Source organism: Trachemys scripta, chromosome 9 (genome assembly GCF_013100865.1).
Source record: "Trachemys scripta elegans isolate TJP31775 chromosome 9, CAS_Tse_1.0, whole genome shotgun sequence".
In the NCBI taxonomy this organism is placed as follows: domain Eukaryota; kingdom Metazoa; phylum Chordata; order Testudines; family Emydidae; genus Trachemys; species Trachemys scripta.
In genome coordinates this window covers 3,268,166-3,281,594 of record NC_048306.1, presented here as the reverse complement: position 1 = coordinate 3,281,594, position 13,429 = coordinate 3,268,166, and the positions used below count along the sequence as shown (strand labels likewise).

Here is a 13,429-nt window from a genome sequence, read left to right as displayed (position 1 = left end):
CGTTCAGGGTCCCCCCTCGGGCGGGGAGGAGGTGGGGGAGGGGCGGTGTCACGGCGTTCAGGGTCCCCCCTCGGGCGGAGAGGGGGTGGGGGAGGGGCGGTGTCACGGCGTTCAGGGTCCCCCCGGCCGGGTCTCTCAGCCCGGAACCGCGGCGCCGGGGCTCCCCTGTGCGGAAGTGCGCGGGGGCGGCTGTCGCTCCGCAGCCCGCCGGTGCCGCGCTCTCACCCTTCCGGGCGGCCCCAGGCCGGGCCATGGAGTGAGGCCGGGCGCGGGCTCCTCTCCCCCCGCACCGCCGCCGCCGCCGCCGCCGGGCCCAGCCGCGGCCCGAGGCCTCCGGGCCGGGGTAGCAGCCGCGCGGGGCGATGCGCTCCCCGCCCGCCCAGTGAGCCCCGCGCCCGGCCCGGCCCGGCCCGGCCCGGCCCGCCGGCCCCATGAGGGAGTACAAGGTGGTGGTGTTGGGCAGCGGCGGCGTGGGCAAGTCCGCCCTGACCGTGCAGTTCGTCACCGGCACCTTCATCGAGAAGTACGACCCCACCATCGAGGACTTCTACCGCAAGGAGATCGAGGTGGACTCGTCCCCCTCGGTGCTGGAGATCCTGGACACCGCCGGCACCGAGCAGTTCGCCTCCATGCGGGACCTCTACATCAAGAACGGGCAGGGCTTCATCCTGGTCTACAGCCTGGTCAACCAGCAGAGCTTCCAGGTGAGCGCCCGGGCCGCGGGCTGGGGGGCACCGCCGGGACCCCCCAAAGCCCGGGCTCCCCGCCCTAGTCCGGAGCCAGGGTCCCCAGGCTACTATTGTATCTTGTCGGGTCACACCACACAACACAAGGGTTCACTGCCCAGCCCAAGTTGTAGCGCAGGGGTCGGCAACCTTTCAGCAGTGGGGTGCCCAGTCTTCATGTATTCACTCTGGTTTAAGGTTTCACGTGCCAGTCCTACATTTTAATGTTTTGAGGAGGTCTCTTTCTAGAAGTCTATAATAGGGAACTACACTAGTGTTACAAAAACAACAAGGAGTCCGGTGGCACCTTAAAGACTAACAGATTTATTTGGGCATAAGCTTTCGTGGGTAAAAACCTCACTTCTTCGGATGCACAGAGTGAAAGTTACTCACGAAAGCTTATGCCCAACTAAATCTGTTAGTCTTTAAGGTGCCACCTGACTCCTTGCTGTTTTTGTAGATACAGACTAACACGGCCACCCCCTGATACTTTACACTATTGTTGTATGTCAAGTAAATAAGGTTATTAAAATGTTTAAGAAGCTTCATTTAAAATTAAATTAAAATGTAGAGCCCCCCCCCAGACCGGCAGCCAGCCCCCGGGCAGTGAGAGTGCCACTGAAAATCAGCTCACATGCCGCCTTCGGCACGCGGGCAGTAGGTTGCCTACCCCTGTTGTAGAGCATTAGCACAGCCAGGCTGGGTCAGAGCAAAGGTCCATCTAGCCCCGTATCCTGTCTGCCGACAGTGGCCAATGCCAGGTGCCCCAGAGGGAATAAACAGGGCAAGTGATCCATCCCCTGTCGTTCATTCTCAGCTTTGGAGTATTAATATCAAAAGCACGTTAAGAGGGAGGTACCTTTTTGCTGTCAGTATAGACCAGGAAAACTACCAAGCACTAGCAGGATGCTACAATACTCGGGTTGCAAAACTATTCCCATTGGACTTTGGTAAATAAAACACTTGTTTTAAGTCATCATTACAAAGAAATGTTTCAGAGTAGCAGCCATGTTAGTCTGTATCCGCAAAAAGAACAGGGGTACTTGTGGTACTGTTAGTCTCTAAGGTGCCACAAGTACCCCTGTTCTTTTTAAAGAAATGTTTGTAAATCCCAAGTGTGGGGTTAGATTTGACCTGTTGTGTCCTTTTAAACACTGCTCTTTAAAAAGCAATATTTTGCTAGTTCATCTCATAAGGCCGGGTAGGTTACCTGTTTTCTGAACTGAACTTGCTACCTTATAACTTGTGAATCTTGCTAATAAACCCTGATGTTTTCTTTCTATATATAACAAGCTGCTATCTAGTGTAAGTCTGATGCTCACACTGTGTGGGTGGTGTGTTCATGAGAACGACAGGGCACATGTGAAAATGAAATTCAACCCACAAACTTGCATTGCAAAAACTGACAAGAAGCAAAAAATCCCACAACCTGTAACTGGCCTAAACTGCCTCTGGTAATAAGCGGCTTGTATCTGTGGGAAATGACAGGACTTGGCAACAGAGATTTGGAACTTGTTTGTTTGGTTTCAATTGGGTTGCTTGTGCTGGGTGTAGTCCAGCTGCTTGGCAAAACCTTTACACCCCCACTAAGGCCTAATGTTTCTGTTGAAGGCTGAACATTATCTTAGATGAGGGTACATACCTAGATAAATTGTATCCAAGTTAGGGATTTATTTTCCTTGCAAAGGAACTACAATCCTCACGCTGGGGTGTTTCTCTCCTGCCTATGGTCAGCTCTCATCTAGGAATTGGGAGGTTTTCCCGCAAGAATTGAGGCATGTAGTTAAGAACAAAATCTAAGAGTGGATGAATATATTCCACTTCAGTTGCTTGTTTTTTTTCTTCTTTAGCACATTTAATCAAAACAGTGTGGATGTAAATCTCCCTGTGAAGTTCCATTACCAGTGGCAGATTCAAGCACTTAATTGCTTCTCTCCTAGAACCCTGCAAGAAATTGTAAACTTCTATTTACTGTAACAAGTTAAAATCTTAAATCAGAGGTGGTGGAGGAAGTGGATCTAAACTTTCAGGAGTATGGTATATAAACATATCTTCCTTTTTCACCTTTGGGAAGATTATAGGAGTATTGGGTTTCACAGAATATTAAAACATGTATTTATTGTATCTAAATTTGTCATTTAGGCATAACCAAGTTTGTTCACAGTGAACACTTTTAGGCATGCTACTACTATGCGGGAGAAGATAGTGAGTTAACAATTTAATTAACTTTCACAGGCAGGAGGCTGGCCACAAGGTTCCCATCTGTTTAAGTGATCACATAATACAGATGCGTAATGTAGACTTCAGTTTCTGTCATGAGTTTAAAGGCGAACTTCTCTTTTTGTAGCAAATCCTGCTGAGGACCAGAAAATTGATTCAGTTCAAAACTTTTAAGTTAATTTATACAAACTCTGCCTTTATCTTAACTAGAGCTGGGCAAGAAAACTGGTCACCCAGTCCATGAAAATGTTTGAGATTTCAGTTTTTCCGGTTCTTCATCAGAATGAAACTGAGACCTTTTGAAACTTGGCACAGAAAATTACACCCACTCTAGGGAGTTCACCTGGGATGGTGATTGCCATAACCACCAGGTTAGTCTCAGTGTGGCTGGAAATTCCTTCCTGGACCTAAAAAACCTTCTCAACAAGTTCTGGTTTTGACAGATCAGCATTTTCCAAGGGAAAACTGTTTTGTCAATTCCTGACCGGCTGTAATCCTAACCAAAAGGTTTTCTGGGAAATGAGAGGTAATTTTACATTGCAGTAGTGCACTTTCTAAACACACAGGAAGTGCCATGTGCCCTGAAGAATGTGCATTACAGATGGAGGATAAATTTCTGAATTTTAGACACACCCTAGTCTAAATCCCAGGTATCCATTTAGGAATTTTTCATAAGCTATTATGTTTATTTTCAGTTATACATAAGATCTATAGGCTTGTTAAAACACTTGTTTTTATAGTGATCTATTTCCTGGAACCAGTGTTAACTTTTACAGCAATCCATTGTGATTACTATTTTAAAATATGATTAGTACTAAAAGTGTATTAACCAGTTGGATTGTTTAATCAGGACATCAAGCCAATGAGGGACCAGATTGTCCGAGTGAAGAGATATGAAAAAGTTCCTCTAATCCTAGTGGGGAATAAAGTGGATCTGGAATCTGAGAGGGAGGTCTTATCTGCAGAAGGCAGAGCTTTGGCTCAGGAGTGGGGCTGTCCATTCATGGAAACATCGGCCAAGAGTAAAACCATGGTGGATGAACTGTTTGCTGAGATCGTCAGGCAAATGAACTATGCGTCCCTGCCTGAAAAACAAGATCAGTGTTGTACAACTTGCATCGTCCAGTGAGAAAAAATAAAGAAAAACCTCAATCATGGCCATACAGAGCAGGTGGGTTGAACACTCATAATTAATTGACGTGGTTAACTGTTGTGTTTAAATGAGCAGATGAAGCTGCCACAAGCACTCTAAAATTAGTTGGTCTAACCTTGAAATGTCTTGCAACCTTTACTGAGAGAAAGTGTGTGGCCCCAACAGCACGAGTACTTAATGTATTAAAAATAGGCACCTTTATGTGAAATAACCTCTGTATGTTACATCAGTATGCTTAACCAGGGGTTACTGCCTCTCTCTGAAATATCCTGTGTATTAATACTAGTTAGGCACGTCAACGTAAAAGGTGGCCTGAATTCCTGTGCACCTATTGACAGTATTTTACGTTTAAGAATATATGTGGGAGCCTTGCATTCTAGCTGGACAAAACTGAAAAGATGGAATTGTGTGGAGGGGTTTCTCCTTGCTGGCTGGCTGCCCGCCACCTCGGAAGTGGCTGCATTTCAGCAGTCAGAACATCACACTTGACTTGTCGTCACTGGGATTGTGCACTCTTCAGTCTGTCAGTGCACTGTCTCAGTGCCCCAGGAGAGAGAATTCCAATTTGCAGGGCTGTCTCTTCTGAATGGAGGCAGAGCTCTGCCTCTTTCAGACCTCTGCTGGTCTGTGGGAGCAGAGGTGCTTGAAACTCCTCCCTGCCCCAGTGACTTTGTGCATAGGTGTGGTTGGAAGAGTGCAGTGAGTTCAATGGGGCCTTTACCTTTCTGCTTCTCCCCACCCCCTTCCTCCCATTTCCCACTCTGCAGGGGTAAAAGCTCTCTTGCAAGACTATGGTTAGTCTTGGTGACCATAGTCTCCCTCTCTAGCACTGCTGCCTGTATATATAGAGGCAGGCAATGGTGTTATAAGGAGTACCTCTGCTTTCCTCATGGCAGCCGTAACTCAGCAACCTTGTAGGAAAGGGGTGAGGACATAATCCCTGTGAAAGTTGGCTTAGCCAAAGAGTCTCTTTTGTAGGAGAATGACCGGTGAGGAAGAATAGGATAATATTGTACTTGAAGTTGTGGGTTGTCTGACCACCTCAACATCAAGAGTATGGGCACAGGGAATTCTCCATTAATATCCATTACATCAGTGGTTCTTAAGCTGGGGGCATGCACCCCCTGGGGGTGTGAGATGTGCCAGATTTTTTAGAAGGTAAATCATCGACAACACAAACTAAGCACAGGCACATAAGTACAACTACGTTGTTTCATCAAACCTATGTATTTATTAACATTATACATTTTTTAACAATTACTGTAGTATACGAACTAAAATATATCTAGGTTTAAGGAGTGCGAGAACATATTTTGAGAACCAAAGGGGTGCACGCTGCAGTAAAGGTTAAGAACCACTGCATTACATGTAGAAAGCACGTTGTGAGTGTGTAATGTGATGTCTGTCTTAGATACCTATGTAGTCCCCACTACTTAGTATCACGATCTTTAATGTATTTCTATCCTCACAACACTCCTGTGAAGTGGGGAAGTTTCACTGACCCCGTTTCACAGATGAGCAACTGAGAGACTGAATTGCTCACAGTTACGTGGGAAGTTTGGTGGAGCAGAAAACTGAACCCAGGTGCCAGGTTAGTACCCTGAGCACGGGACTGATAGAGCAGAACTGAATAGAGATTCTACAGAATGCTGCCTTTGATTTTTGACTCAAAATGCTGCTGGGTTAGTCTCATTTTGAGTAAAACAAACCAGATGGTTCAACTAGTCTTGTGACTACTTCCCATATGAGTTCCAGCAATGAACCTTCAGCTATAGTGGTCAGTATGACGTTATTGGCTTTACTTTGCATGCCTTTGGCATATTCTGGTGTGGCAAGTCAGAAGTGCATGTCACATCAGAACATGCCAATGGCCCATCTAGGCCAGCACAGATGCTTCAGGGGATTGTTCATGAAACTTCATAGTGGATGCTTGGAGAATCTTCCTAATCTCATCAATCAGTTGTTGGCTTGTCCCCTAAAACATCAGGATCTCTTGTTTTAACAGAACCCACAAAACCATAGCTAATGAGAACATGCACAGTATTCGCTATATAGATGTCTTCCTTTGAATCCTACTAAGTTCTTGACCTCAATACCTAGAGGCAATGAATTCTGATGGCTAATCTTGCTCCATTTCATTTCTTATCTCTAAACATTCCCAATGTTCAATCCCTCTCCTTATATGGAAACTTTTCTGTGCCTCTTAATTCTTTGCATCCTCCATTTCCAGATTCCTTCTAAATTCTGCCATCTCTCTCTCCTGAGGGAGGGCGACCAGATCTAAACACTGTATTGAAGGTGACTCTGTACTATTGACTTCTATAATGCCATTATAATATTTTTGATTGCAGGAGTTCCCATGCTTTTTTCAGTCTGAACCACCTCTCCTCTTGATCTTGTCTGTTTGCAATTACAATATTTCTCAAGAAGCTATTGGTATTCCTTGCAAAGGGGCAGGTGATAATTGCCCCACACAAGCAATCTCTCCAGCTCTGGCAAAGCAAAGTTCTCTTCTTTCCCTATTCTCCCATTGTCTTTTTAATATCCATAGACCCTTCATGTCCCATCCAATCCTCCCTTTGCTTTGGTTCCTTCTTCCCCCTCCCCTACCATCTCCATTCACGGGCTCTTCTTAGGCTCCATGGTCTGACCTGTTGCTCAAGCTCTTGGATCCTTTCTGCGTTCCTGGCTCCCACTACCTGGCCCTGGTCTTCTGGTTCCTATGGTCCAGTATCTCCTTGGCCTAATGACAAGCTTGGGTACCAGATTTCCATCCAGTATGTTGTAATGGAGGATGGCAGCTGACAGCTTCCTCTGTCAATTGTCTCTCATCCTAGGGATAATTGCTTTTGGATCTTCGAGGGGCAGAAGCAGGTGGTAGCTACTCTTATAAAACTTCAACCTTTCATAGCAGCTTCTTTCTTCTGGCACAGGGGTGTGTCTCACAGTTTGGGAACCACTGTTCTACTCTACTGTGTCCCAGCATCCTGTTTCTTTTTTTGTTGGTCTTTACTGCGCACTGAGCTGGTCAGTGACACCCACCTCTCTTTCCAGAACAACTAGTCAGTTTAGAACCCAGAAGTATGTATGTTTTGTTCAGATGATTCCTTCCAGTATGTACTGCCTTGCATTAGTTGACACTGAATCTCATCTCTCCTGCTGTCTGCTCACCTCTTCAGGCTTTTCTGGTGAGCACAAGACCATGGACCTCACTGTGTTAGTTCCCTCTGAAGTTGAAAGTCTTTAATCTTGACTAAACTAACATGTCACTTGCAAATTTTACGATTCTGTTGTTCCTCTCCCTCTTCCTGGTGTGGATTCTCTGAGTATCCCACTGCCGGTCTTTTATCATGATGAAAATTGATCACTTATCCATATTACTTGTTTTCTGCCTTAGTCAGTTTCCATGACAGAATTTACTTCTTCACTCTGTGACTTCTTGGTTTTCTTAGTAGACGACGTTTCTCACGAGAGGGTAAGTCCAGTGCTGTTCTTCAAACGTCAGCAAAGAAGTAGATAATTCTAGTAAAAAGGAGACCCAGGACTTTCCTTCACAGAAGCCATTCTGGTTCGTCCTTTCAGATCATGTTCTTCTCAAACAGTTTCTTGAATTATTGTTTCAACCTGTTCATATGGCACCGAAGGTGACATTTACTGGTCTCCAGTTTCCTAATATTCCATTGCTAGTATTCCATACTATCTTTTGCACCCCTCCCCCCGTCCTCTAATTTTGTAGCAGGTGTTAATGAAATTCCTTCAAGTTTTTTAGATGAATATCTAGTTTTGATGTGCTGCCACTTAATTTATCAACTTGAAGCTCTTGCTCTTTTGATTCCTCAATCTGACAGTCCATCTTTTCTCTGAAACTTCCTTCAAATATGTAACAAATTTATTCCACTGCCAAAGATACTGAATGTTATCTGCATAACCTGAGTGTATTCTGAATTTGCACAGTACTTTATGGTGAGTGATCTCAGCAGTAACTCTTGATCAGTCATCTGCCCCTCCTCATGCCTGGATAACTTGACGCTGATAGGAGCTATGTGCATACCTAGGTGTGAGGGGAAAACATCTCACTGGAGTTTATTCGCAAGTGTACACATTTGTTCTACTCTAGAAAAGTAGTCCTCTGGCCTATGCAGCTTTGTAAAACTGTCAGACTCACCCAACCTGCTTTTCCCATGCAGATCTTAGAACATATTAATGGTTATACTTGCTCATTAAATTCTTGTCCAAGTCCCTGACTGGCACTTTATAAATACTATCTCGGGGCTGATTATTCACTCTGGAGCCCTGTCTACGCTAGGGCCACTTTCTAAAAATGTGCCACTCTGGCCATCACCAGTTCAGCTCTGCCAGCATCTGGAGCCCTATTGTAAATGGTCTGTTATTGACATTCTTAATGTGTCCTGTACTCCTGCTCAGAGCTAGTCTAACAGACTCCCTGTTAGCAGTCAGCTGCCAGCCCTTTTATCAGTAGGGTTCTCAGTATTGCTAAAAGTGGTGGAGCAGCACCATTGTTAGCAACAGTAGGGAAACATCCTGAAAACTTCTCTAATGAAGATGGGTTCTGGGTGTACAGCACTTGTCTGATAAATCAAGCTTTCACTTTTTTTAGTCCCTGGGGGACTAAACATTTAGCTCCAAAAGAGCTCTGCTCTGAAGGTTGGTCACTTAAGTTTTCTTGCAACCTGAGCTGTGAAAGCTTTGAGCAGAGCTCCTAGTTGTCCAGTATCACTTACCCATTGTAGAACTATATGTGATGTGATCTCTGATATGTTTTCTTTTTTTACAACTGTCAATTGAATTGATAAAGAGGAAACTTGAAAGGTCATGACACCCTATAGAGAAACATCATTCAAAACAGGAAACATTTTTCCATGTTGAAAATTCACTGAAAACTTCAAATAGTGTTTTCGTGTTGTGTTATACAATAAATTATGCTCCTACATGTTTCCTGGATCCTTTCAAAGGAAGGCTCAGTCTCTGTAACTGACTGTATTTTAAAGACTTTTTTTCTGATACACAAAAATAGAATTCTTGAATTGTAGGACTGGGAGGGACTTCGAGAAGTCATCTAGTCCAGTCCCCTGCACTCATGGCAGGACTAAGTATTATCTAGACCAGTGGTTCTCAAACTTTTGTACTGGTGACCTCTTTCACATAGCAAGCCTCTGAGTGTGACCCCCTCTTATAAATTAAAAACATGTTTTTATATATTTAACACCATTATAAATGCTAGAGGCAAAGCAGGGTTGGGATGGAGGCTGACAGCTCGCAACCCCCATGTAATAACCTCACGACCCCCTGAGGGGTCCCGACCCCCAGTTTGAGAACCCCTGATCTAGACCATCCCTGACAGGTGTTTGTCTAAAATACAGGTCATCAAGGAAATTGGTAGCTGCATCTCTTGCATTGACAAAATTATTAAACTTGTTTGTACATGTGACTCAGAATAGCTACACATGCAATCCTGCCTACCAAGAAACAGCCTAATCATGATGGTTTAAGAGGTTTTTTTAGTATTGATCAGATCCTATTACTGAAAATCAGATTGGTTTGACTTCCTGGTTTATGGAAAATCTAACATCACCGTCCATGCTATGATACTGTAAGGCCCTTTCTACTGGGGAAATGAACAAGCTAGTGTTTTCTGTCTGGCAGTGTTTACTCCTGTGGGAATTCTGCGCCAAAAAAATAAAAATTCTGTGCACAATATTTCAAAGTTCTGCATATTCTGTTTTGTCAAAATAACACAGTATAATCACGCCAGTTTCAATTATTTTGGTAATTTATTTCAAAATACCTGTCAGCAAGTATATCTGTAAAAATACAGACCAAAAAAAAAAAATCTGGAAATTTTTTGTTTTACGAATCAATTCCTTACTAGGCATATTAATACAGAACTTTGAGTAATTCAGTTGAACTACTATACAGAAACGTATTTCCCGCACCCCTCAGAAGCAGTGCAAAGGCTTGGGGGAGTCAGTGGTAACGGAGGAGCTGAGGGAGAGGGAAGGAGCCTTGGAGTGATCCTGGAGGGTTGTTGGGTGAGGGTGGGAGAAGTATGGAACAGTTTCTTTTGGGGAGGGAGAGGGATAGTTAGGAAAGTGGGGAGCCTCCCCTATGCCGGCCCTGGCTGACCTCGAACCCCTCACATTCAGTCAGGCACCTGTGACCCTGGAGCCCCCCACCTATTCAGCCCCTGGCTTAATGCTGTCACCCCACTAGCTCCTGAGCCCATGCCCCAGTCTGTCCCCCCACCACTACCCCTTCTGAACCCCAGTCTGTAACCACCCCCCAGCAGTCCTGCGTGCCCCACTTTGCCTCCTAACTGTTGGCGGCTAGCTTTTACTGCTGGTCAGCCACTGTTCTGGCACCACAGTGGCCTCTGGTGGGCAAAAGGTGGAACTGCAACACTTCCTCTGCAAAATGTGTTTTCTGCGGGGGGGAATTCTGCACCAGACATGAATTTTGCATGTGTGCAGTGGCACGGAATTTTCTCAGGAGTAAGCATTTACCTAGAACACAACTGCTTCATATTATTTTGGCATGTTTTGGGTTGAATCCAGTGTATGTCACCAATGTAGAGAATAATTCAAATTCTTCAGTTATTCCTTTAGATCTTCAAAGGTGCTACATAAATGCACTGTTTAGAAACCTAGGTAATGCCTGCTAGCCTGCCTTCCATTATCAATAAAGCTCATTTGAAAAAAATAGGAACTCTTTTTTTACCAAAGCTTCTGTGGAAGAATGGGTCCTTTTGGTCAAAATGTTAGCAAATTTCCACCAGCTTTTCGTTAACACATTAACTAAATCTAGCTTGATTTAAACATGTGTAAATCCGAATATGGCTTTTATTCACTACTTTATTTGGTCTAAATTGCAGATAAAACTCAGAGGAAACTTGCACAGATGCTGCTTTGGAGAACTCTTTCAGCCCAGGTTGCAGAGCTGAGCCTTGGTAAACCTGTCTCTATTACAGCACATCGAAGTGCATAAGGTCGGTGGCCTTCAAGATCCACGGACCTTAAACAGGAATGCTTAGCATGTTTACCATAAGTTAAATCTGTTCTTTTCTTCCTTTTCTAGCTTTCTAAGTTCATATTAATGGCTAATATGCAAGAATTCATTTTTAATATTTTAATTGATTTCTTTAATCAATTTCTGAACTTGTATTTATTAAATACTTAAACTCAGTATTACCTACTCAATGCCTTTTTAAAAAGATTTAATGGAGAATAAATTGAGCCTTAAACAAATGGTTACTTCTGTATATTACCTCGCATCAGTGCTTAATTCTATTTGCAAAGTTTTCTCCTACAATGTAGTTGGTCAATACTTTAAGACTTTATGTTTACGTGTGACAGTGTCATGAAAAGATACTGAAGACACCTCTTACATTGTATGGGTATAATATCCCTTTTCTCAGTCATATGGAGTTTGTGATAGTGTATTTGTAATTGGCCTGATACGACAATAGGGATTATTTGAAATGGGCTATCAAGCATCCAGCTAATGTGTTCTAACTTCACAATACTGTGGGTTTTCAGACTTTTTATTAATGGTAATTGCAGTGTTGAAATGCAGTAGTATGTTTTTCCATTCTGTTAAGTTTCTAAATTTGCTAGTTTATGATCTGCTTCAGTATGCCTTTGAAAAGGGATCATGTAGCCTCCAAACTGGGTTGGATGCCTAACCAGAGTTAGCTCAAGTTTGCCCGGCACATTAAGTGACATCTAGTGGACCTCTGCACTTGTAAATCTAATGCAAATAAAATGATCTTACATTTTATAATTCCTAATTGTCTTTCTGAATAATATTTTAAAGCAATATTTGTTAACGTTTTTCTTGCACTGTCACAAATAGCTTTTTAGTTGTTTTTCCCCCCCATAAACAAGTTAGCATTAGAGACAAAGTTGGTGTAACAAGGGGGAAAGCACCAGGTTTCAGTGATACTAACTGCAGATGTGCTTTAAACAGCCATTGCCTTCCATGTTGTTTACCTGATCAACATTTTGTCTGAATACTTGAAAATTTTAACAATAACACAGGTATTAAAACAGAATGAAAATGTATAAAGAGCAGATGAAATCTTTGTTCAGTTTTAGTAACAATTATTGCATACATGAGAGCTTTTTCTAGTGGGGGTTTAAACTGTGTCATTTGTTTTGCAGAAGTTTAATAACTGCAGCTTCCCTACTGCACCAAAGTTCTAGGTTTTTAGGAGCCCAGCTCTAGTCATTTGAACACACTTCTAATAAATATAACTGTACATGTTCCCCGTAATAGCTCCAGTAAAAGCCGTGAGGATATGCGAGGGGAAGCAATTTAAAATTCACTAAATATATTGTGGATGATGGCATTCAAACAAAACTGCAAATGAAGTCAGCAGTAGAGTATCTCAACGTTGATGTGGTTTATTGGGTTAATAGAACACAGGATCTTAAGACTTACAGTATTTAGCAGAAATTAAGATTTTATTGACTATGTTCTTAGTGTTGAATTTTAATTTCAATGAGAATAAATTCTCTATGGTTTCTGCTCTGACATCAGAACACCTAATTTTGCTGTGTGGTTACTTAAAACACTTTTCCCTGTTTGTACAAACTTTTATAAACAGGCCGAGGCTAATATTTAGGTTTGCACTTTAATACCAGAATTAAACCAAACCCTGTATTCAAAGTAGATTTAAGTGGTGATTGTTGGTCTTTTAGTAGGTATACCAAGTAATAGGAAATAAACATAAATCGTTAAGATCTTAGTTTTCCATTGTCTAAGGGGAAAAAAGTTGGGTTGATATCAGTTGATGGTTCTTTCCTATGGGTAGTTTATCAAACAAAAGTATTCATTTCATTGACCTCAGCAAAAAAACTTGACTTGAACTAGCTTAGAGTGATAAGGATGGGAAAATGAGATAAAGATGGTTTCTTCAGCACACTTTGAAAAAAGGGACCAAAAGTTATTTTTAGGCTTCCTCAATAGATTGCATGTGAAGTTGCTTATTAGAATAAGAAGCTAATAATAAATGCAATATATGTATTGTCTCTACTATGGCATCTGTTTAGGAGTTGTTCAAATCACTGCAGTAGGGCTCTACAAATAAAATGTAACCTAACATCATATATCTAATGTACTGTATCTTTATCAGTGAGAGGTGAAATCTGGAATAACAAGTGCAAAAATTGAACAATTACCTATAATGCTTTGTAAAAAGTTTTTCCGATAGATTTCATTCTTGTCATTTTGTAAGACAACCCTACGGTCCACCTGTTTGTAACTTTTTTAATAAAATAGATATCTGTATTACCAAACTGGGCTCACTGTTTGA

General features: G+C 42.7%; 1 protein-coding gene across 1 annotated transcript; it reads left to right on the top strand.

Moving 5' to 3' along the window:
- Positions 1 to 398: 398 nt before the first annotated feature.
- RAP2C (RAP2C, member of RAS oncogene family) lies at positions 399 to 13,412 on the top strand (the record flags this gene model as incomplete). Its single annotated transcript, XM_034781741.1, is given in 3 exon segments — positions 399 to 704; positions 3,796 to 4,116; positions 10,988 to 13,412. Coding segments are annotated over 2 exon segments (552 nt in total). The 3' UTR covers positions 4,075 to 4,116; positions 10,988 to 13,412.
- Positions 13,413 to 13,429: the final 17 nt, after the last annotated feature.